Here is a 25752-nt window from a genome sequence, read left to right on the forward strand (position 1 = left end):
CTTCCTCTGCTCTTACCACCCCTCTCTGTAGATGACTCAGGAGTTCTAACTTCTTTACCTTTCTTTCCCCCTCATTAGACTGTGAGAACATTTGGGCTCATGTCTCTGTGTTAGTCAACTATTGTTTCCAGTTTCTGGCACATGGCAGGTGCTCATAAGTATTTATTGGATAAGGAAATAAATGGTTGAAAGTGTCTTAATGCATATTACTAAAATGATCTCCATAGATTTTATACTAATTTAATTTTATTGGCAAGATTTCTGGTACTGAACTCACCACACATTCAGCAGCTTGAGCTTCAACAAGCTGACCTTGCTTGACTACTTTATATTCACATTGCTCTTACACATTTCTGTATGAGAAAGAGGTAGGTATATTCTGGTTCTCCAGTTTATTAAATGAATAGTTTATTTTTACAAAGGCTGTCACTTGCTTTCATATTAAAATACACACTCAGTGAAGAAAATTCGTTAAATTGAGAGACAGGAAAAGAACAGAAAGTGTCAAAAATTCTACCATTCTGTATCCTTTTTTCATTCTGTAACTTTTTTCCCATTCTTTGTTAATAAAAAGATTTCTGATGGTTTCCGAGCTTTAAAAATAAATCATATTTTCAGCTTTAAAAACAAATCACATGAATCTTTTTGTGCAAGTTACTTTTTTTAAAAGATTTATTTATTTATTTTATTTATCTATCTATCTATCTATCTATCTGTTTATTTATTTATTCATGAGAGACAGAGAAAGAGAGGTAGAGGAGAAGCAGTCTCCATGCAGGGACCCTGACGTGGGACTCAATCCTGGGTCTCCAGCATTAAGCTCTGGGCTGAAGGCAGTGCTAACCTGCTGAGCCACCGGGCTGCCCACTTGGGGTTTTTTTTGAATGAAAATATTTCAAACACAGAAAAGTTTAGATAGTAGTGTAACAAACTCCCAAAGATCTACTGTACAAGTATTTATAGCTTCACTTATAAGATAGGGATTCCTTCTACATGTAAAGTGCCTCAGAAATAATAAGTATTTACAATCTGAGATGTTTCTATCTTCGTATCCCCTAGTTTATGTAAAATGGATGTTTGATATGCTAGTTTATGCAAATGTGGCTTAAGCTACTTCAGGTCTATTGTATTTATCCAATCCTTTCCTTTGATTCCTTTGGGGACACTTATTTAAAACAATTTCCCTTGACTGCTGCTTCAGGAGCTGTCACAGCTGCAGATGCAGCTGTGGGTTTTAGTTTTAACTAGAAATTCATCATTCGCACTTCCTTGAACACAGCTGGGTGTGATCTTGCTTCCTGGTCCGTAGCACTGTTCTACAACCATTTATTTGGGTATGTATCGATGAATACAAACTGAGTGAAATCATTATGAATCATAGGATGTGGTTTTTACTGTCTCATGTTATTTTAAGGGTCATGTATTGCTTTTATTGTCACTAATTTCAATAAAGGAAGAAATGGAAATCCTAATGGTAAACAATTGCTAGCTTATTCTTAGGACCCACTGCCTTTTTGATCTGTAAATTAGATCTTCTACTCTGCAGCCTGTATTCCAATACCTTATTTATTATGCTGACTACCCGAATTTCTGTGTAAAATATTCTAGAAGGAAATGAAGAGTACATATGCATCTCCCCACACTGAAAAATTTCATCTCAGCCCCTTGCTAAACATAGTGGATTCCAAAGAATTCAAACAAACAACAGAATTAATAGTTTCCCCTTTTTATTCAGTGGGGGAAAAATTTACTCATCCTGCCACACATTAGATTAGCTGATGAAATATTTTGGTTTTCTCCTCTATTGCTTATTGCTATTGGTTTTCATTTAGTTTCTTGTTGACTTACACTTTGATTTTATATCTTAATTATTCAGGTCTGATGTGAATTGCTCTACTTAATCTTATGGCAGTCACATTGAAGGAAAAGGGTCAAATGGAGGAGTTTCAGTGGGATTTTTGGCAACTACTTCTAAATATTTACTTATTTACATCTATTTTTCTACACTTAGATCTAGTGTACCCCAGAAAAAAAGTGGCGCAATTTTTCTCAAAGATGAAAAGCAGCTATAAGTGAATGAAAACTTTTAAAAATGTTGCCTCCAATCCTTTTTCCTAGGTGTAAAGAAATATGTGGCTCAGGCTGTGCTCAGTATTTGCATGTTTCCAGGGCTTGTGCTACATTGAAGAGCAATGCACTTTGGCATTTACTTCTTTCTTACCTTCCCTCTATGTGGGAGTTCCATGTACTCCTGAGCTAAGAGGCTGTGGGATGGGGACAGCCTTGTCTTACTGTACCCCCTAAGATCCCTGGAGGACTAAGGGCTACTGAGCATTTATCTTATTTTACAGAAGTCCAGGGTGAAAGAAGGTTTTTCTCTAGGGGCCACATTTAATAAATTAGGATCAAATGTTGGTCTTATGACCCTTGCATTTAATACTTAGCATCAGTGGTCCCTTTTCTCCAAATATTGTTTTACCTTATGCCAACGTCTTTCCCAAAGACAAGAGTTCTGGAGCTGTGCTTTTAGAAATTCCATACAAACAGGCTGTCATACTAACGATACTGAACATTTGATTTTTTTTTTCTTCCCAGGATTCATTCCTGTCTGTAGCCTTGGAGTGGCTCAAGTGGGCAGGATGAACTTTGGAAAGGATGTCAGCACCTTGAAATATTTCACCATCTGTGGCTTACAAGAGGGCTATGAACCATTTGCTGTTAACACAAACAGGGATATTACCATGTGGCTAAGCAAGAGGCTTCCTCAGTTTCTCCAGGTCCCATCAAATCATGAGCATATCGAGGTTTGCTTTTTCTTTAAAATTCAGAAAATTGCCAAAAACCAGGGATGGAATGTCTTAACACAGGGGAATTCCAACTTGGACTGTTATTGCTGCTTACTTAAAAAGATGGCCCTAATGTGTTACATAGCAGTGGAATCTGAGCACAGCATTAGGTTCTCATTTTAGGTACTTTATGAGTACCTGACTGATTAACAATGAGTAATTCTCTGTTTATATAGGCAACCCTAGGCTCAATCTGAATAAATATAATTGTAACGTGAATTTCCCAAACTGTCTTTTGAATGAGAAACAGGACCATGAGTCTATCTGTAACATAGTACTCTCTGTGTTTAATCATGTCACTTACAAAATTACGCAATGTGTGGGCCATGTTTGGGTTTTGAAGATGTAATGTCTATTAGCGATCTTTAGAATCAAGAGATCAACCACATTGATTCAAATTTGAACTATCGCTTCTTCATTTGCTAGGTGACCAGAATAGATGGCACCATAGACAGTTCTCCATGTTTAAAGGTCACTCAGAAGTCCTTTGGTTCTCAGAACAGCAGCACCGATATCATGTTCTATCGCCTGAGCATGCCCATCGAGTGTGCAGAAGTTTTTTCCAAGACGGTAGCAGGAGGACTCCCAGGCACTGGCCTCTTTGGGCCTAAGAATGATCTGGAGGACTACGATGCAGATTCTGACTTTGAGGTTCTAATGAAGACCGCTCATGGCCATCTCGTGCCAGATCGAGTTGACAAAGACAAGGAAGCCACAAAACCAGAGTTTAATAACCACAAAGATTATGCTCAAGAAAAGCCTTCTCGTCTGAAACAAAGGTCGCTGATATTTGCAACAAGATTTTAAATATATAGTTATTATGTGGGGAGGAGTACAGTAGAGAGCAAGGAACTTTCCAGTGTCATTTCTTCCCTCCTCCTCTTCCTCTTCATGTAAAGGATTCAGCAGGACAATAAAGCAACTTGCTGGCCATCTCATTTGTTACCACAGAAATTATCTAGCCTAAGATTATTAAGAGAACTTATTTAAGGCACTTATTTATTGTGATGAGAAACACATAACAAAATTTATCATTTTAGTCATTTTTTTAAGTGTACAGTTGAGAGTGGTGTTAAGTATATTCACATTGTTGTAAGACAGGTCTCCAGAACTGTTTAATCTTGCATAATGGAAACTCTGTACCCATGAAACAACTCTCCTTTACCATCCCCCCACCAGCTTTTTATTTCTGTTCTGCTCTTTATTTCTACGAATTTGACCACTGTATAAAGTGGATTCATACTGTATTTTTTTTCAGGTGTAATTGACTTAACTCACTGGTGTAATATCCTCAAGTTCATCCATTTTGTTGCACACGTCAGAATTTCTTTCCTTTATATAAAGGCTGAATATTATCCCACTGGGTATAGACACATTTTGTTTATCTCTTTATCCATTGATGGACATTTGGATAGATTTTACCTCTTGGCCATTGTGAATAATGCTGTTGTGGACATGTATGTGAGAATATATTTTCAAGGCCCTCTTCAAATTATTCTGGATATATACCCAGAAGTGGAATTCCTGCTAGTTCTGTTTTTAAGTTTTTGAGGGAACTTCACACTGTTTTCCACAGCAGCTGTACTATTTTACATTCACACCAACAGGGCACAAGGGTTCCAATTTATCTACTTTCTTAGCATCCCTTGTTAATTTCGTTTTTTTTTGGGGGGGGGTTGTTTTTGTTTTTTGTTTTTTGATATGGCCATCCTAATGACTGTGAAGTGACATCTCTTGTGGTTTTGATTTTCATTTCCCTAATGATTAGTGATGTTGAGCGTCTTTTCATATGTTTATAGGCTGTTTGTATATCATCTTTGGAGAAATATTTCAGGTTCTTTGCCCATTTTTTTATTGAGTTATTTGTTGTTGAGTTGTAGGAGTTCTTTATATATTCTGGATATTAACTGCTTATCAGATATATAATTTACAAGTATTTTCATTTTCTCCTAGGAGTTTTTAAGATGCTTATATTTATGTTCTTGGTTGAAATTTAGAGTATTCTCTCTAAGTAGTATTTTTTATATTCAAGAAAACAAGTTATTTTAGCGTCCCTTTTTTGTACTACATCCTAATTTCTCAAACTTGGTGTGATTGACACTCTGGGTCAGATAATTATTTGTTGTGAGAGTCTGCTCTGTTAATTGAAGGATATTTAGTAGCATCTCTGGCTTCAACCCACTAGGTGCCAGTGGCACACCTCCCCCAGCTATGTCAACCCAAACTGACTCCAGATAGTACCAAATACCCTCTAGGAAGTAAAATCACCCTGGTTTTGAACTATTCTACTAAATTGATCATATGGTCATGTTTCAATGAAGTAGAACATTTTGATGTTGCTTATTCTTAGTCCTGTTCTATATTTCAGATTTTTGCTTAGAAGAACCAAGCCAGATTACAGCACGAGCCATTCTGCAAGACTCACTGAAGATGTCCTTGCAGACGATAGGGATGATTACGATTACTTGATGCAAACGTCCACGGTATGAGGTGGCAGCATTTGTCACTTATTCCTCTTTGTCAGTCATTATGTGCTCCATTTCAAAGAGTTCATTTTCACTCATCCGATTTAGCCAGCTTATTTTAAAATTAATTTTTGCTTATATTTTACAGACTGAAAATTTGAAAAATATAAGTATATTCTCATGTATATTATGTACTAAGAGAACTATTTTAGGCAAAATATCCTAATGTTATGTTTAATCCTGATGGTGCTATCCCAGTTCTTGGAGAAATTTTAATTTCCACTTAATTTTTCCAAGTGCATATGATCTCCTTCATCTTAGTGATATGTCTAAAGGAAGATGATTTAAAGTAATTTATTGGATGTCTCATTTTGCCATCTGCCATTTACAGTTTTCAAAACAAGTTTTCCTAAAATGCCAAATGGAAAAAAAATATATAGTTATAGTCCTTGTAGAATGACCTCATGTTTGAGCTAGATTTTCACATGTTAGTTCCCTTTGAAATAGGATTATTTCAAAGTGATTTTAAGGTCTCAAAATACTATATTATCAATAGGAAAGGTGAAGCAGATTCACGGGGGTGTGTAACAGGTATAAAAACTCTAGCATAGATTAGTGTGCTTCTGTAAGCTTAAAGAATTTGAAGCTTACCTGCCTAAATGAATTATTTTTTTTTACATAAGTGTAATATATATGTACCCATACATTTGTATGAATGCTATGGATGTACACAAAACACATGCACTAAGGAATATAAAAAGCCTCAAATCACCTCGTGTGTTAGCTCTGACAAAATCTTTTCTCTTTTTCCCATTATTTCTGATTTAATTTCCCTTAGCTCTATCCTAAGACCTATCTTACAGTATCACTTCTTTGTTCCTATAACATTTTACTTAGGTGAAATGGTTTTAAACAAAGAAATACAGTCTTAGCCACTTCAAAGACATTGTATATCAAAGGTTTGCTTCTTCTTACTCTGCCAACACTTGGTTTTACTGTCTTGACAGTACTATTACTCAGTGAGAATCTTTCCTGGCCAAGAACCTGCAAACGTCTGGGTAGGCTGGATTACATCAGATTTCCATCAATATGATACAGGCTTTGACTTGGACAGAGTTCGTACAGTAACCGTTACCCTAGGAGATGAAAAGGGAAAAGTGCATGAAAGGTCGGTTTTTCTTAATTTTTTATATGAATGATATCTGATTAAAATGTTGATAAACCTAGGTATTTTTTCCCTATGGATTTCATGTCCAGGATAATATGGTATTTATCATCAAACCATTAATTTCAGTGTCCTTTTTGTTGCTCCTACAAACCAGTAAGGAATCCAAATATATTAAAAGTGAAAAGTATTATAAAGTAAGAACGTGCATTCTTTTTTGAGTAATAATCATATATTCCTTCAGATAACACTGTATGTGACTAACAGTTTGGGTTACCAGTACTTAGCCTTTTTTTTAGGATATAGGGATGGGTGACTGTGAGACCTCTGTGGTCTGAAATGTATCTTGGGAATGGTATATGTGGTGGGGAGAAAAAAGTGAAGACAATATGGGCTAGTAGTCTAGACCAGGTGGACACACTTGAACTCAGACTGAGGACCAGTGGGTTCTTTCCTCAGCTTTGCCATTGACTCGCTGTGTGGCTTTGGGTAAGTCACTTACACTTTCTGTGCCATCCTTTTTCATTTGTAAAACAAAACCAAACTCAAACCAAACCTTCAAAAAAGTGAAGAAGGCTATCTTCTTGCAGAATAAGCCAAGAGAAGAGCTGACCATTTGCATCTACCTTATGTGCCCATGCATCCTCTGATGTGACAGGTCTCATAGAAAGAGTCCTCCAGAACGTTGCTTTTCTTTTCTCCCTGTACCATCATTTTTGATGACTGGAAGCTCGCTTGCCTGCCTTCAGGTCTTAACACTGGAGCCCTTGAGACAGTGGGCTGAGCCCAAATCTCCAGTCAAGAGTGCTTAACATCAGTATGGGAGCCCAAGACCACCTCTGGGAATTTTCTTGCAGAACACACTTGATTTTCAGAGATGGCAACAGTATAAGGAAATAACCCAACAGAGGGATAGGATACCTGAGAGATGATTTTAGTGTAAGACATAGAGGATGGGGAAGGGTTGTTGAATCTTATGTCAGTATGGCAAAGATACAGAGCCAACTTGATTATTCTGAAACTGACTTTATCTCAGCCTTCTTTTTCCTTTCCTCTGACTTGCCTGCCTTTGATTTTGTTTTGTTTTGTTTGTTTGTTTGTTTGTTTGCTAGTTTTATGAACACATTCACTCTGTTGTGGCAGGGAAAGGGAAGGAGGCAAAGCGCAAATCACTCAGGTTTATTACCATCTCTGGTAAAGGTATGGGTGAGGGTGAAACAGGGTTTGTTGTTAATATCACTGATTTTTATGCATAGTCTAGCTAATTCTTTCTCTTGTAACAAATCACCAGGAATTGTCCACAAAGGGGCATAATTTTAGCCAAATTTTAAATATACTGAATCACTAGATGGCTCATGTAGAATTTGCCTAAGGACTTTGATAGTGCTTGGAAATGAATGCTTCTCATCCCTGAACAAGTGGTAAAAAAAAAAAAAACAAACAAACCCTATGAGAATGAAAATTGCAAATTTGGATGATTATTTAATAGTTAAACTTTTTTGAACCTCAGAACAAGGTGCAGTTTGGTTTGAGTTTTTGGAGGGAAGGTGCAGGTCAGTTTTTACCTGATTCCAAGCTTGTTGACCTGTCTTCATTAGGTGTGAAATTTAGAGACGTGGAAGACCTGATTCAGAATGTCCACCAAGTCAATGGAGTTCTGCTCAGAATCACAGAATCGGGCCCATTGTGCACCTCTCCCATTACAGCATGAGCTTGTTGCTTGCGCAGCATAATTTAGGTTTAGTTTGCAAGATACACATGCTTTCTGTCCTGTCTGTGGTCGTGCAAAGATGAAAATGTGTTTTTTTTTTTTTGAAATTCAGCATCAAACGCAGCAACTGCTATATGGTATGTGCAGGCGAGAGCATGAGCCCTGGGCAAGGACGCAACAACAATGGCCTGGAGATCGGGTGTGTGGTGGACGCCGCCAGTGGGCTGCTCACATTCACCGCCAATGGCAAGGAGCTGAGCACTTACTACCAGGTCTGTGGGCGGGGAAGGCAGCGTGCTTCCAGAAAGAGAGCCTCTTCTCCCCATGAGAGAAAGACATTTTAGATAAAAAGTACATTAGGAATTAGAAGAAAACAGTAGGTTGCTTGGGTGACTCAGTGGGTTAAGCATCCCACTCTTGATTTCCACTCAGATCATGGTCTCTAGGTCATGGGGTCGAGGCCCTGCTTGCTCAAGGGGAGTCTGCTTCTCCCTCTTCCTCTGCCTGCCCCCCCCCCCGTTCATGCTATCTCTCTCTCAAATAAGTAAATAAATTCTTAAAAAAAAAGAAATTAGAAGAAGATGAAAACAGAAATGAGTTTAATTCTGCCTTTCTTACTTCTGTTTGAATAGCAATAGTGCCCTTTGGAGGAAACAGTACATTTCTCCAAACATGTTCTTACGGGATTGAAGTTAAATACTCTGAATCATTATTGAAAGAGAATATCTATCTGAGAGAATGCAGGTGTCCAGTTACCTTCTGTGAAGTATTCTTGAGTTGTTATAAATGAAATATTTTTTATGTTCCATCATTGACTAATCTGACCAAATTCATTTGTTTATTTAAGGTGGAGCCAAGTACAAAATTATTTCCTGCAGTGTTTGCACAAGCTACAAGTCCCAATGTTTTCCAGTTTGAGTTGGGAAGAATAAAGGTAAGACAGAAATCATTGCTGATATTTTGTTTGAGGTCTTTCTATTAGGGAATAGCAGTCATTTCTTAAATGAGTTCAGTATTTTTTTAGTACTGATATTAGTCACATAAATTATTCTTTAAAAGAAAGGTGAGCCATATTTGAAAGTTCTGTAATCTCCTTCAGGTCACTGGGGCAACAAAATTAATTAGAAAGGATTTCTGCAACAATTTATAATATTTTTTGATTAATTAAAATAATAAGAACAAAAAAAGGGTTTCTCTGTGGTTACCATAAATATATTATTCAATAAAACAAGGCTGATATAGAACCAAAATGCCAAATAACATACCATTCAATAATCATTGAACTCACAGGTTAACTGGTAAATGGGTTTAAAGATAGGAAACTGCTATATAATGGTAAGTGCTAGAATACTGCAGGTGTAGAGTAACTCTAGGAAGAAATGGAGGAACAGAGAAGTTGGAGTTTGGAAGAGTTGGGCCAGGTAAAGCTAAAAGAAGAGGGGTCATTCAGATTGATTCTTAACTGTTGAATAAGAGAGAGATCTCAGAATATGTTTATTAATAGGGGAGGCCATTCTAGATGGAGGACACTAGAAAGCAAAAGCACCTGAATCAGTGTGCTGAAGGTTAAGGAATTCAATGTGACCATAACCTAGTGCCCCTTACAGGATGTGGCTGGAGATTAATATATATAGAAGGGAGACCATGCTGGAAAGGCCTTGAATGCTATTCTAAGAAGTTGGCACCTATTATATACATATTGTTGATCCATTGGAAACTTGAAGCAGGGGCCTGAGTATAATAAAGCCCATTTTGGAAGAATACATTGGCAGTAATGTGGAGGTGGCAATATGGAGAAGAATGAGAACAGGCAGTAACAATGAGGTTTTGACGATTTGATGCTCGTCTGCATGGGATAAGATGTAGGAGCTGTGGAAGTCATTAATGGAGAGACAATGATAAATGAGAAGACGTTTTAGAGGAGAAATGAGTAAAATTTGACAATTAATTGGATTAATAGGATTTGTTGATAAATTGGATTCAGGTACTCAAGGAGAATGAAGAATCAGGAATTATTAATTATTTTTAGTTTGGACAACTAATGGATGCTAATACAACAAACAGAAGAGCTTGTTGAAATTCAGGAAAAGGAATTGAATTGGATTTTGCAATAGTAAAAGTTGAGATGCCAGGCACACATCAGGATGGAAATAGTAGATGGTTTTACAGTGCTGATGCAGTGACCTTGGGCATGTTACTTAAGCTGTGTGAGCTCAGTTTTTGCCTTTGTAAAATGAGATTCTCAGCAGCCACAGAAAGACAAATATAATATGGACTAAAGGAATCCACGACTCTTATTAATTAGGAGGGCTTCTGTGACCTTACCAGAAGAATTTCAGCAAAATGATGGATAAAGCTATATTACAGAAAATTCAGGACTGAAAATGAGAGAAAGACCAGAGGTTTGAATGGTTTTATATATATGTATATATGTATATATGTAAAATTTATATATATATTTTATTTATGGTTTTATGTATATGTATATATGTAAAACTTATATATTTATACCTACATTTGCACAATATGTATATTGTATATATATAATTTAATCAAAAAGTGATCATTTCTTAGAACTCTGACTCATATGTTGGTCTGTTTGACATTTTCTTCTGGGTGTTTTACAGACATCTCAAATTAAATATGTCCAAATGGGTCTGCTGACCATCATACTCATACCTTCTCCTCCTTACTAAGATCTATAGTCTTTTTCAACGTCAGTAGCAAATCCAGTTGCTCAGGCCCACAACCTTGAAGTCATTCTGGACTTCTCTCCTTGACATTCAGTATCCCAATTCCCTCCACCAGCAGATCCTCACCCTGCAACCTGTCACCATCACCCTTTTTGACGACCACACCAATCTCCATTACCGTCATTCCTTTTTTTTATTTCAAAAAATTATTTTATTTAAATTCAATTATTTAACATTTCAGAGGTAGAGGTCAGTGATTCATCAGTCTTATATAATACCCAGTGCTATTCCCATCAAGTGCCCTCCTCAATGCCCATCACCCAGTTACCCCACCCTCCACCCTCCTCCTCTCCAGCAGCTCTCAGTTCATCACCATCATTCCTCATCAAGTTCCTGCACAGACTCCTGATGGGGTCTCCTGAATTCCCCCTTGCCCATCTGTTCATCACGCAACAATCTGAGTGACTGTCACTGCTCTCAAATAGAAATCAGATTATGCCATTTCTACTACTCAAAACTCTCAAAACCTGCTTTCCTGGCATGTAAAACTCCAAGGTCTCATGATGGTTCTCATGTCTATAGCCTGTTGTCCTATTACCTCATTGACTTCATCTCTTGCTCTTCTCCCCTCCTTCACTCTGCTCCAGCCACCCTGGCCTCCAGCTCTTCCTCAAACTTGCCAGGCAGACTTCCTCCTCGCATCCTTTGCATTAACCGTTGTTTCTGCATGGAAATGTCTTCCCCCCATGTCCACATGGTTCTTCTTTGGGTTTTTCTTTAAATGACATCTTCTCAGGGACCCGCTTCTGAATACCCTATTTATTATTGCTGCTCTGCCTTCTGGTTCCTCCATCCTGGGTCTACTGTTGAATCTACTTCTTTCTGACTTTGTTTATTTTATGTCTCCAATTAAAAAAAAAAAAGGAAGAAGAAGCTGGATGAGAGGAGGGATTTTGTGTTCTCTATTCATTTGGTGCCTAAAGCCTGCCAGGCTTTTTTTTTTTTTTTTCTTCCCAGTAGCAGAAAAGAATAGTAAAGTAGGTTGAGGATGAGATAGTCTCAAAATGTACATTAGACAAGGCTTTATGGGAAAGGGAGACAGTCAAGAGAGTGGGAAAGGTAAGGCTGTTGTTTCTGTATGGCTGGCTCATAAGCAGCAGGCGGGGGGTGGTGTCAAGGTCATAAGTGAATGAAGCTTTGGCAAAGTAGAGACCTCTCTTTCCCTGAGATCAGACCGAAGGAATTAGGAAGGCTAAAGATGATAAATATGGGAGGTGAAACAAGGTGGGGAACAAATAAATTGTGAACAAATAAATTGTGATGAATTTTGTTTTCTTGTGTGATAGTCCTGTTTATCTGTTGAGCTGTCTCTGGTATACCAATGGCTCCTAACCCCTGATAAACCTGACTGTGAGTGAGTGAGTGAGTGAGTGAGTGAGTGGTAGGAAGAGGAGGTGGGTGACGGGAGGCAGAGAGGAGAGAGAGCCAAGTGCATAGAACACTTCTGGAGTTGGCTGCCAAAAGCAGCTGAAGGCCTGCCACATTTCACTGTGAGCCCATCTTGGTAAATAAATATGAAGAGTCTGTGGTTGTACTTGGATGCCACTGCATTCCCAGTGAGCCTGAGGATGTATATGAAAGCAATATCCACAGACCTGTGTGCCTGACCTGAAGTTCTAGGTAGGTTCTCTCATAATATTTTTTCCTTTTGTCCTTGCAGGAGCAAATCAATGCAAGTTCTATTACTTCTCGTATTGACTTTGCTGGATTCAGGATCTCTTCCCTGTGCAGCACTGAGGCCGTTACTTCATTACCCCCGTAGACTGTTATCAATTAATTCTTTCTTTGCTCCCCCATTCCCTAGAACGTGATGCCTCTGTCAGCGGGATTGTTCAAGAGTGAGCACAAAAACCCTGTGCCACAGTGTCCCCCACGTCTCCACGTGCAATTTCTATCCCACGTCCTGTGGAGCAGAATGCCCAACCAGTTCTTGAAGGTAGATGTCTCTCGAATAAGTGAGCGCCAAGGCTGGCTGGTGCAGTGTTTGGATCCCCTGCAGTTCATGTCTCTTCATATCCCAGAGGAGAACAGGTCAGCCTTTACTGTCTGATTGCGACCCTTCGAATGACAATGTCAGCCTGGAGGTTTTAGGGGTGTTGCTGGGAAAACAAAATGAAACTTTAAAAATATCTAATTGCTTGGGGGAAATGGAGCTACTGTTTCACATATTTCAAATTTCAGTCTGTTTCTTAACCAGTGTGTTACTGAGACAAAACTATGATACTGCCCTTGGAGGAGCCATGTATTGTTCCTTTCCTCTTGTTTTATCTATGTTGATGGCAGGTAAACATTCAGACAACTACACCTGCAATCTTTCTTAAGACTTAGCAGTCATATAGTGTCATAGAGTATGATATTATATGATATTAGTGGCAGAATCATAGATATTACTTAGTTCAGCCCTTTCTTTGAAACATGTGGGGGTGCCAGCGTGGCTCAGATAGTTAAGCGTCCGCCTTCAGCTTAGGTCATGATCTCCTGGTCCTGGGATCCAGCCCCATGTCTGGCTCCCTGCTCAACAGGGGCGTCTGCTTCTCCCTCTCCCTCTGCCTCTCCCCCTGCTCATGCTCTCTCTCTCTCTCTCTGTATCTCTCTGTCTCAAATGAGTAAATAAAATCTTTTTTAAAAAAAACCAGAAAGATGTGAAAACTGAGACTAGAAGACATTCATGAAAGAAAATTGTGAAAATATTTGGAGGGCCTTGGAAACAAGGTTATATGCATTCTAGGCAGTAATAGTAATGATACAAAGTACAGTAAATATTTGAAGGTAACTTTGTTTATGATTTCAATTTTTCCATGTTATAGCTGACAAAATTGTAGAGGTTTCATTTTAGTAACTCATTATCAATCAAGAGCTGAGTTGCTAAGTTTTGGACCAGGATTTCCCCTCCCAAAATATCATTTAAAAGTTCAGTCACAAACTGAGTGAAAACATTGCATGAGAACAATGCAAAGATACATGGATTTGTTATCTTTTTTTAAAAAAGATTTTATTTATTTATTCATGAGGGTCAGAGAGACAGAGGCAGAGACATACAGAGGGAGAAGCAGCCTCCCTGCAGGGAGCCCAATGTGGGACTCGATCTCAGGACCCTGGGATCACGACCTGAGCCAAAGGTAGACGCTCAAACACTGAGCTACCCAGGCGTTCCTGTTATCTTTGTGTTTTAAGTCTTTAATCGGAAAATGGTTGTAGGAGCTATGTCTGTTTTTAATGTATTTAGAAATACTTGGGGAGCACCTAGGTGGCTCAGTGGTTGAGCATCTCTACCTCTTTCTGTTACCTCTCATGAATAAATAAAATCTTAACAACAACAACAAAAAGAAATACTTGGCTTTCTTCTTTTGTTTTTGTTTTACACCTCTGCTTTGGAAAAACAGTTTATCATCTCCTCAGAAATGTAAATATAGAGTTGCCACACTACCTGTCAATTCCATTCCTAGGTATATACTCAAGAGAAGTGACAACGTGACCGTGCAAAAACTTGTACACAAACTTTTGTAGCAACATTATTTATCATAGGCCAAAAGTTGAGAACAAGCCAAATCCTACCAACTGATGCATTGATGAATAAAATGTGGAATATCCACATGCTATTATTTGGCAATAAAAAGGAATGAAGTACCCATACATGATATAGAACAGATGAACCTTAAAAATACTAAGTTAAAGAAGCCAGTTATAAAAAACACATACTGTAGGATTCTGTTTACCTGAAAAGCCCATAAAATAGGTATATTTTTAGTAGGACAAAGTAGATTAGTAATTACTTAGAGTGGGAGGTTTGAGGAGGGTGGACCTGAGGAGTGACTGCTAATGAGTACTGGTTACTTTTGGGGGATAAGAATGTTCTAAACTACAATTATGGTTCTCGTTGCACAATTCCATGAATACACTAAAACTATTGAATTATATATCTATAATTTGTATATAACATATTTTAAATAGATAAACTGTATAGTGTATGAATTATATCCCAGTAAAAACAACTTAAAAGAAATCCACAAAGAAAAACTAATCTGGCCAAGGAGAACTTTTTCATGCATTATGTATTTATGTACATATTTTAAGTGAAATAATTAGAAAGATGTGTCGTTCATAATGTCCTCTTTGATTAGATCTTATTTTAATTTCGTACCTCTTCTTTTATGTGAGAAATGTTTTATTAGAATATTGCATCTGATTTTTTTTTTCAACACTTAACGAGGGACACCTGGCTGGCTTAGTGGTTGAGTATCTGCCTTCCGCTCAGGTCGTGATCCTGGGGTCCTGGGATCGAGTCCTGCATCGTGTTCCTCACAGGGAGTCTGCTTCTCCCTCTGCCTATGTCTCTACATCTCTCTGTGTGTATCTCATGAATAAATAAATAAGATCATAAAAAAACACTCAACAACAACAAAAAGAAAGGTAACATTTGGGAAGGGAGTTTTCTTTGTGAGGGAAGATATTTTACTAAGCAGAGGACACATATACAGTTCATAATTTAATTTACCTTTTTTTTTTTTTTTTTGATTGAGGCTTCTCTCCTCAACTAAAAAGTAAGTTCCCTTAGTGGAGGAATTGTGTCTGCAGTGTTCACCATCAGGTCTCCAGGGCACAGTGCTTAATCCATAATAGACCCTCTGTAATATATTTTTTTCAGATTTTATTGACGTATTTGAAAGAGAGAGAAGGAGAGAGAGAACAAGCAAGGGAAATGGCAGACAAAAGAGAGAGGGAAAAGCAGGCTGAGCAGGGAGCCTTGATCCCACAACCCTGAGATCATGACCTAAGCTGAAGGCAGACACTTATTTGGCTGAGCGACCCAGGCACCCCAACCTTCTATAATATTTGAAGAATAAAAGAATGATACTGACTTATAAAAAATATTTCTCCAGGGAGTTCTGTTAAAGAATATGATGCATTGGGGGATCCCTGGGTGGCGCAGCGGTTTAGCGCCTGCCTTAGGCCCAGGGCGCGATCCTGGAGACCCGGGATCGAATCCCACGTCGGGCTCCGGTGCATGGAGCCTGCTTCTCCCTCTGCCTGTGTCTCTGCCTCTCTCTCTCTCTCTGTGTGACTATCATAAATAAATAAAAATTAAAAAAATTTAAAAAAAGAATATGATGCATTATATTAGCTTTTACTGCAGTAACAACTCCCGAATCTCAGTGGCTTGTAAAGAGACATGTATTTTCTCTCATGTTACATGGAGTCACTGGTCCACTGTAGCTCTGCTCCCAACCGGGATGGGCTGTGCGTGTGGTCCATGTGCCTTCTTGCCCTGCGGCCCAACCAATGGGGCAGCTCCAACCTGAGACATATGGCTTCCATGGCCAAGTGTGGGTGAGCAGGAGGGTTAACAGACACATCTGGTCTCTCAAGAACTTCTTTTTGCTTGTGGCAGATGTGATGTTCACTCATGTTTTATTGGCCCAAGCAAGTCATATAGTCAAGTCCAAAGGAAGTAAGGCAGATAAGATTACATACAGGGAAGACAGAAGAGGGAGAATATTTATAAATGACAGTATAATCTATATCATGGACTATATATTTTTTTATTTTTTTACAGATTTTGTTTATTCATGAGAGACACACAGAGAGGCAGAGACACAGGCAAAGGGAGAAGCAGGCTCCCTGCGGGGAGCTGGATGCGGGACTCGATCCCAGGACCCCGGGATCACGCCCTGAGCTGAAGGCAGATGCTCAACTGCTGAGCCAATCAGGTGCCCCTTATGGGCTATGGGCTATATTTTATATTTATTATTGTCCCTATAACAAATACAACAATGAGTTATTTCTTTTGCTGTCCTCCAGTTAAAGCCATAGCTCATTAAAGTATGAATCTTGCTACAAGGAGTCAGTGTGGGAAGACGGAGTAAACTGGTCAAGGTATATGCTTTGGTTTGCCTTGACCTAAGTGCAAACTTAGGAAGTGTAGACTCTAAATCCTTCAGACTTGTCTTTATTCATTCTTTCCACCAGTGCTTATTAGTTCTCATTGTATCCCTGGCACTGGATAGTAAACGATGTAAACAACGGACATGACCCTTACCTTAAAAGACTTCGTGGTCTGGGAGGGAAGAGAGGTGCTTTAAAACAAAGAACAGGGGTGCCATAAAGTGAATAATGGGGGGTGGGTTGGAAGGTGGCAGTGACAATGTGACCTATAGAGTCCTTAGATGATGTGTCTTGGAAGTGACAAGTTGAGAATGATTAGGCAGTAGACAAAGTTATGTTCTTCAATAAGAACCTAAAATGCGGATGTTCTGTGTCACTACAATGAACAGGTATATGTATTCTGATCATCAGCCAGGCAAACGGTGTTCTTGAGAGCCTGGAGGGCCTTGCTGAGACATGGGAATCATTGTCCACTATACTTTGCAGACAGAGGTCTGCTCAATTATACCTTCCCAAGAATAGGGTGCTAGCAGCTGGGCCCCACTGTTGTATGGTTTCCTGGAGGTGTAGATGGTATACAGGGTGAATAATCATTCACCTTGGTTTTCTAATGCATAAAACTTCTGATTCTGAGATTTGGGAGGTGTGGCCTGTCTGGAATAATTCTGCAGCAGCAAGTCATACCTGTGAGCCAGGGCAGCATAGATAACAGTGGATGGGCATGGACAGGCTCACAGAGTACCTAAGGACAGTGACAGAGCTTAACAACAACTAATCACAAACAATTACTCAGCACCTACTGTGTACCAGGCTAAGTGCTGGGTGAATATTGATAAACAAGTCAGATAATAACCCATGCTCTGATGAGTTTATATTACAGTATCACCAAGGACACTTTCCTAGATGAATGAGTCATTCCTTTTATTATGAATATATCAAGTTTCTACATTTAATTCTCCAGTGTCACCCATGAGCCATCTTAATAATTTAAATAAATAGTGTAGAAAAATGAGCACATCTGAAGAGATTAGGTGCTCTATTTTTGAAAGGAATGGCTTTCTGCAGGCGCATTCTGGCCATACTTTTAAGGTTTTATGTGTTGCAAAGACATGATGTATGGTAAAAACAAAATGACCTGAATTTAAGAAGCCAGTGTAACCAGATTCCCAGTGGAAACTTGCCTGAGTGCAATATCACACATAGTGTTTGTTTCATGAGCTGCATATACCTGGTGAAGGCAGGGCTGCATCGGTATACATGTGGGGCTCTGAGGGATGTCTAAGGAGCTAACTCATGTCAGAGGAATTAGCCCTCTGTTCACTTACTTCTGACTGGTCAGGCTAATAGCTAATGGTGGGTTAGAGAGAAGGGCAACATAGCCTGAGGCAGAGTGTTCTGGCTTCTTGAGTTAGCTTAGCCAAGTTGGAAAAGGACATTCAGAATTTTCCATGGAGTTCTCAACTTTTTAAAGAAAGGGAGTCCCTGCAAGCCTGGTGGCTCAGTGGTTGAGCGTCTGCCTTTGGCTCAGGTCGAGATCCCAGGGTCCTGGGATTGCTCCCTGCAGGGAGCCTGCTTCTCCCTCTGCCTGTGTCTCTGCCTCTCTCTCTATCTCTCATGAATAAATAAATAAAATCTAAAAAAAAAAAAAGATGAAAGAAAGAAAGAAAGAAAGAAAGAAAGAAAGAAAGAAAGAAAGAAAGAAAGAAAGAAAGAAAGGGAGTCCCCACATTCAGATGGAAACTCTGTATTGAAACAAGGTACCCCAAGGTGATGGAACATGAAGAAGCTCCAAGTGCTACTGGTTGGAAATTTCCAATGTAAAATTGTATGCAGAGGAAAACTTGCAACGTATCTAGTACTGATTAAGAGTAAACAAAACAGGGGCACCTGGGTGGCTCAGTAAGCATCTGCCTTCAGCTCAGGGCATGACCCCGGGGTCCTGGGATCCAGTCCCACATTGGGTTCCCCGGAGGGAGCCTGCTTCTCCCTCTGCCTTTGTCTTTGCCTCTCTCTCTCTTTGACTATCACGAGTAAATAAAGTCTTAAAAAACAAAACAACACGATGCTATCATGAAACCTGTCATAGAAAACTATTTAAAAAAATGTGTCTGTTTCTGTAACTTTTGGAATTTCTGAGGTACATAGATTTCTCCTCTGATTCGGTACTTTAACAGCCATGGCACGCTTCACCTTGCTGCTGCTCTCCTCCCTTCCACAGGTCAGTGGACATACTGGAATTGACCGAGCAGGAGGAGCTGCTGAAGTTCCACTATCACACTCTCAGGCTTTACTCCGCTGTGTGCGCCCTTGGGAACCACCGGGTGGCCCATGCCTTGTGCAGCCACGTGGATGAACCTCAGCTGCTCTACGCCATTGAGAATAAATACATGCCTGGCTTGCTGCGTGCTGGCTACTACGACTTGCTCATTGACATCCACCTCAGCTCCTATGCCACTGCCAGGCTCATGATGAACAGTGAGTTCATCGTGCCCATGACAGAGGAGACCAAGAGCATCACCCTTTTCCCTGATGAGAACAAAAAACATGGCCTCCCGGGAATTGGCCTCAGCACTTCCCTCAGGCCACGGATACAATTTTCCTCCCCCAGTTTTGTAAGCATTAATAATGAATGTTACCAGTACAGTCCAGAGTTCCCACTGGACATCCTCAAGGCCAAAACCATTCAGATGCTGACAGAAGCTGTAAAAGAGGGCAGCCTTCATGCCCGGGACCCAGTTGGGGGGACAACTGAGTTCTTGTTTGTACCTCTCATCAAGCTTTTCTATACTCTACTCATCATGGGGATCTTCCACAATGAGGACTTGAAACACATCTTGCAGTTGATAGAGCCCAGCGTATTCAAGGAAGCTGCCACTCCAGATGAGGAGACTGAGGCACTGGAGAAGGAACCCTGCCCAGAAGACTCCAAGTCAGAAGGAACTGGAGAAGAAGAAGCCAAAGGGGTTAAGAGGCCCAAGGAAGGCCTGCTCCAAATGAAACTGCCTGAGCCAGTTAAATTGCAGGTAATCAGAAAAAAATGATTTTAGTGAACTTCAGAGTCACTAACTATGACTTTTGCCTTTGTCTCCTTTTCTCTTGGGGGTTGTGTGTGTGTGTACTTTGTTGTTCCAATATAATGATAATTTTTCATTAAAATTAACTAACTCCCAGTTGTGTTTTGGGATGTGCCAGTATAATTTTGTGGCACTTAGAATGGAATTTATGAATTTTCCAAAGGAGTCAATGGACAATAGTTGGTAAGATTGATATTTAGTACTTTGCGTGTGTGTGTGTGTGTGTGTATGTATGTATGTGTGTCTACCTGCCAGCTTGTTTTCTCCTTCCTTTTCATTAGTGATTTCTTCATTAGAATGCCTGAAATAGAAGGCACCTCCTACCCCTTTCCTATCTTGCCTCCACTCTTGCCAACCTTTAAATACTTGTGTACCAGTTAGTGTGCCCATTCTGACACAGTAAGATTTTGCTTCCTGAATGTATGCTTCTTTTTTTTAAGATTTTATTTATTTATTCATGACAGACAGAGAGAAAGGCAGAGGGAGAAGCAGGCTCTGCGCAAAGAGCCCAATATGGGACTTGATCCCAGGACAACGGGATCACGCCCCTAGCCAAAGGCTGATGCTCAACTGCTGAGCCACCCAGGTGTCCCTGAATGTATGTTTCCAAGGAATTAGGCATCACCTGTTTTTGTGCACACCCAGATATCTGAAGGATCCTTTCTTGATATCTCATCAGTTTCTTAGAGCCCATTTGATGTTTTGCATCATTGACAAGCTCTCGTGCTCTTCATTCCTTAGTTGACATTGATTGAGATCTTCCTCTGAGCCAGACACTTGGTTCTGGATGGAGGCAACAGATGGACACTGTACCTTCCAGAGGTTCATAGTCTCTAAGGGAAATATACACTTATTTATCTTTTTATGTTAAAATATTTTATTGCTAATTGTATTAAATGATCAGAAGGAAAAGAATGGATGACTAGAAAAAAGAAAATCTCAAGTGGATTACTGCAGGAAAGATGGGGGAATCCTCTCTGAGATGGTGGCTTTTAAGCTGAGGTCAGGTGGATGAACCAGAGTCCAGTAGATGTGAAGAAGGAGCAGGAAGAGTGTTCTAGGAGCTTTTCAGAGGGGGAGCATATAGCACAACAAAGGTTCTGAGGCAGAAAAGACCAGTTAGCTTAATGAGCTAAGGAGAAGAGGGTAGTCAGAGGTCAGTTCACTTAGAATCTAGGCATTTTCTGAAACCAGCCATATAATGGACTTTAAATTTTGTTCTCTGTTCAGTTAAACTCACTGAAGAATTTTTTTTTTTTTAATCACTGAAGAATTTTAACAGGAAAATGTTATTCTAAAAATCTGTGATGAGGGTAGCCTGGGTGGCTCAGCGGTTTAGCACCACCTTCAGCCCAGGGTGTGATCCTGGAGACCCGGGATCAAGTCCCACGTTGGGCTCCCTGCATGGAGCCTGCTTCTCTCTCTGCCTGTGTCTCTGCCTCTCTCTCTCTCTGTGTCTCTCATGAATCAATCAATCAATCAATCAATCAGTAACTGTGCTGAAAATTGATAAGGAGATAAGGGGCAGGTTGTCCAAAACCCACTTAGTCAAGAGCCTGTCATGTTGGTCCAGACCTAAGGGAATGATGCTTACCCTGGGGATTAGGGGTGAAGGACATGAAGAAGGGGGTAGATGCTAGGGCTACCTCAGAGCTGGCATTGACAGAAATGTCCCTGTGGTGTTAAAGTTCTCTTAAACACTGCCTTGTATTTATATCACATTTGGTATTATGTGTATTTAAATGTTTGTTTGTTTGTTTGTTTGTTTACTAAGCACAGACAGAGCATTATCTTATAAGCATGTTTCTACCAACATATTCTTTCAGTTAAAAATCCTTTTGGCTCCAAGTAGAAGAATAACCAACTAACCATTTAGTAAATAAGCAATGAGACTACTTAATTTGCATGTGAAGTCTGGAAGTACACAGTTCTAGAACTAGTATAGGAGCTCACTAATGTCTCAGAAACCCAGCTCATAATATTTTCCTGTGTTCCTCAGTGTTTGGTTTTCACCCTAAAGTGAAATGATCATGTCACTCATTACCCAGATATACCCATTTTGAAAAAAGGATGTTGTAGTCTTTTATTATTGATGGGAAATCTTTCCCACAGGACTCCCTGGCTAACTACTCCTTACATATCTTATTTGCCATATTACCGATAGCTGCAGAGGAAGCCAGGATGGTAAGTGTTCCCCAGAAGGACATGTGGTTTGCTCTTTTGGCTTAGAAAATTTATCTCCTGGATCCAAGCACAGTGCTGCCTACACAAAATCAGAATTCTATTCTTAGAAGAGTTGACCACTAAACATGTCTACTACAGATTTTGATTTGATACACGTTAACCATTTAAAGAATCAGACATTAAATCTGATGTCTTTTTCATCTTTTAGATGTGCCTGCTGCTTCAGTATCTCTGTGACTGTCAGGTCCGGCACCGGATAGAAGCCATTGTGGCCTTTTCAGATGACTTTGTAGCTAAGCTCCAAGATAATCAACGCTTCCGATACAATGAAGTTATGCAAGCCTTAAACATGTCAGCTGCACTCACCGCCAGGAAAACGAAGGAATTTAGATCACCACCTCAAGAACAGGTACAAGAATAAAATGGAAATTCTTCCTTTTTACATTTCATTCAGGATCCACATACTGTGAAATTATAACATGAGTTACAAATGTAGTTTTTTTCCTGTTCTCTTTAAACTAAGCCAAGTTGATTTGGTCAGTAATTCTTAGTTTCGCAAAAATAAATAAATAAATACATAAAAAATAAAAAATTAAAAATAAAAAAATAAATTAAAAAAAAGAATGAAAAAATCCACCAAAAAAACCCAAAGCTACTCAGTTGAAACAAACAAGAAACTTACTGAAAGCTATCATGTGTATCACACACCCTCGAATGAAACCTGTGTGCCAGATTTTACAGTTCTGCAAGTAGAAACCGTATCCAGCCAGAGGTGGATCTTCTTTGGCTGACATGGCACGACCTCAGTGAAAAGGATCCCCTCCCTTCTAAGACTCAAGGTCAGATACTTTCTGTTTGGTCCCTCCTGAAAGACCAAATGTAGCTCTCACCAAGTTTGCTGGAAGATGGATCATCTATTAATGGTTTTTCTGGTTTCTCACTCCAAACCTAGCTCTCCTAGGGTATAGTAGAACCAAGAGTGCATGCCTGAACCAGACAATGAGTTAATCTGGAATGTACTTCAAGATGGGATGCATAGTGTGGGAAATTACCAAGATGGTGATAGAAAGGTGTAAGTGCCAGATCTCATCTTCAAGATCTTAAACTTAGCATTTCCCTGTATATCCAAATATCTCCAAATGAAAATGTTTAGGGACTAATAGCAGAATTTTTTTTCTCACCAGAGGGTAGCTTCTTTGAGGAGGGAGACATGGAATTTTTTTACTGCCATGAGCAACATTTATTGAGTAGAAAATAAGTCTAAGCTCTCTCAAATTAACTCCATTTGTTAAAACTGCTCTCGGAAGTCTCCTGCTTCTGGAAAAATGGAGTATGTGTGCCATTCACGTCTTCCAAATATGACTATAACCCTGGATATTACATGAAAGACAAGATGCAAAGACTCGGAAAGATAAAAGAAAGGATATTGGCTATGTAACTTGGGACCTGAGGAACAACATGGTAATGAGTCCTCTGGGTTTTCTTTTTGCCTCATCTATCCCAGACATGGAACTAAAGAAGCTGGCAACCCAGAAATGCCAGTGGGCTTCGACAAGAAAAGCCCCAACAAAAGTTTTCTGTATCCAGCCAGAAGATGAAGAAAATTGTCTCTAGCAAAACCACAAACTTTTAGATACTAACCATACTGTAACTCCAGCCAAACACCAGTCAAAACTGTGCCCTGCCCTCACACCAACCAGCAGATGCTGAGTGTGGAACCTTGACTTCCACCTTCATCAGACTGTAATGAGGTGCTCCAGGTGGACCTGTGGGGAGCTAGGGCTTTATCCCTGATGAGAGGTAATGCGGCCTGCTTCCTCCAAAGTGTCAGTAGAGGCCAGAGAGGGAAAAGTACATGGCACTCTTGCCCTTTCCAGTCAGGGTTGAATGAATACAGATCTAAGTGGGGAACTGGATCTCCCAACCTACCAAATGAGAACAAGGTTTTCTTCCTCTCTCAAGTGTTCATGGAGGCTGAGTGAGGAAATGGACTTCCATTCCCACCTGGCAGTAACAAGTAACAAGGCAGCTCAAATTCTTCTCCTGCTATCTAGTGTCCAAAGAAGCCGGACATTTAAATAAGATCCAGAAGTCTCATCATACTAAAAACTTAAAGGTTTCAGTGGAAAACAATTACTCACCACACCAAGTACCAGGAAGAACTTGAATGATAAAAAAGACAATCAGTAGATACCAACTCTGAGGTCATGAAGATGTTAAATTTGTCTGACAAAGCTTTTCAAACAGCCATCATAAAATGCTTTAAAATGGGATGAGGAGAAAATAAATAATAAATAAAATAAAATAAAATAAAATAAGAAAATAAATAATAAATAAATAAAATAAAATAAAATAAAAATAAAATAAAATAAAATAATAAAAACGGGACGAGGGGGGAATCCCTGGGTGGCTCAGCAGTTTAGCACCTGCCTTTGGCCCAGGGTGTGATCCTGGAGTCCCGGGATCAAGTCCCACGTCAGGCTCCCTTCATGGAGCCTGCTTCTCCCTCTGCTTGTGTTTCTGCCTCTCTCTCTCTCTCTCTGTGCCTCTCATGAATGGATAAATTTAAAAAAAATCTTTAAAAAAATTAAATAAAATGGGACAAGGATGAGGGATGTCTTTACAAAGAAATAGAAGGAAGAACCAAATGGAGATTTTAAAACAAAAATAGCTAGAATAAAGAAACCTTCAGTGGATTGACTTAGCAGCAGAAGAAAGGAGACAGAGAAAAGAATCATTGAACTGAAGAGAGAACAATAAGAATTACCCAGCCCAGGAGTACTTGGGTGGGTCAGTCAGTTAAATGTCTAACTCTTGATTTCCCCTCAGGTTGTGATCTCAGGGTCGTGAGATTGAGCCCTGCATCAGGCTCCAGGCTCAGCAGGGAGTCTGCTTGAGATTCTCTTCTCCCTCTCCTTCTGCCCCATCCCTGCTCCTGTGTGTATGTTCTCTCTCTCTCTCTCTCTCTCTCTCTCTCTCTCTCTCAAAAAAAGAAAAATCTTTAGAAATTAAAAAAAAAGTCTGAAAAACAGAAAATAAGCTGGAAAAAAAAAGCCTCAGGAACCTACAAATATAACAAAAGATCTAACGTTTGCGACATTAGAGTCCCAGAGATAGGAGAAAGAGGGGGAACTGGAAAAAAAAAAAAAACTTAGAAAAATAATGGTTGAAACTTTTCAAGTTTGGCAAAAGATATCAAGAAAGAGACTCAGGAAGCTGAATAAACCAGAGACCCAAGGAAATAAAAACCAAGACACATCATCATCAAACCTCTGATAACTAAAGACACAGAAGAAAGTCTTGAAAGCAGTGAGAAAGAAATGGTATCTAGAGGGGGAAAAGCAATGTGAGTGACTGTGATTTCAGATCAGAAAACATGGAGGCCAGATGGAAGAGGCACACCAGTTTTCAAGTGGAAAAAGACCACAAACCCAGAATTCTGTAGGTAGTGAAAATAACCTTCAGGAATCCAGGAGAGATCATGACAGTCCCAAATGGAGGAAAACACTGAGAACTGGACCACAGCAGACCAACCCTGAAAGAATCCTAAACAAAGGCCTTGAAGCAATGAGAAATGATGGAAGAAAATTGGGAAAATCAGTAATGAAATAAGAACTGTGTAAATCATTAAAGCATGGATAAATATGATGCATTTTCATTTGCCTTTTGAA

General features: G+C 39.5%; 1 protein-coding gene across 1 annotated transcript in view; it reads left to right on the plus strand.

Moving 5' to 3' along the window:
* RYR2 (ryanodine receptor 2) overlaps nt 1-25752 on the plus strand; it is a 755069-nt gene that overhangs the window by 514627 nt on the left and 214690 nt on the right. The window contains exons 30-38 of the mRNA XM_055308992.1: nt 2596-2804; nt 3273-3625; nt 5215-5329; nt 6319-6479; nt 8300-8459; nt 9035-9121; nt 12745-12971; nt 19042-19846; nt 22290-22490. Of these exons, the coding sequence (XP_055164967.1) occupies nt 2596-2804; nt 3273-3625; nt 5215-5329; nt 6319-6479; nt 8300-8459; nt 9035-9121; nt 12745-12971; nt 19042-19846; nt 22290-22490 (2318 nt within the window). The remainder of the gene's footprint in view (nt 1-2595; nt 2805-3272; nt 3626-5214; nt 5330-6318; nt 6480-8299; nt 8460-9034; nt 9122-12744; nt 12972-19041; nt 19847-22289; nt 22491-25752) is intronic.

Source organism: Nyctereutes procyonoides, unplaced genomic scaffold, assembly GCF_905146905.1.
Source record: "Nyctereutes procyonoides isolate TBG_1078 unplaced genomic scaffold, NYPRO_anot_genome, whole genome shotgun sequence".
Lineage (NCBI taxonomy): Eukaryota > Metazoa > Chordata > Mammalia > Carnivora > Canidae > Nyctereutes > Nyctereutes procyonoides.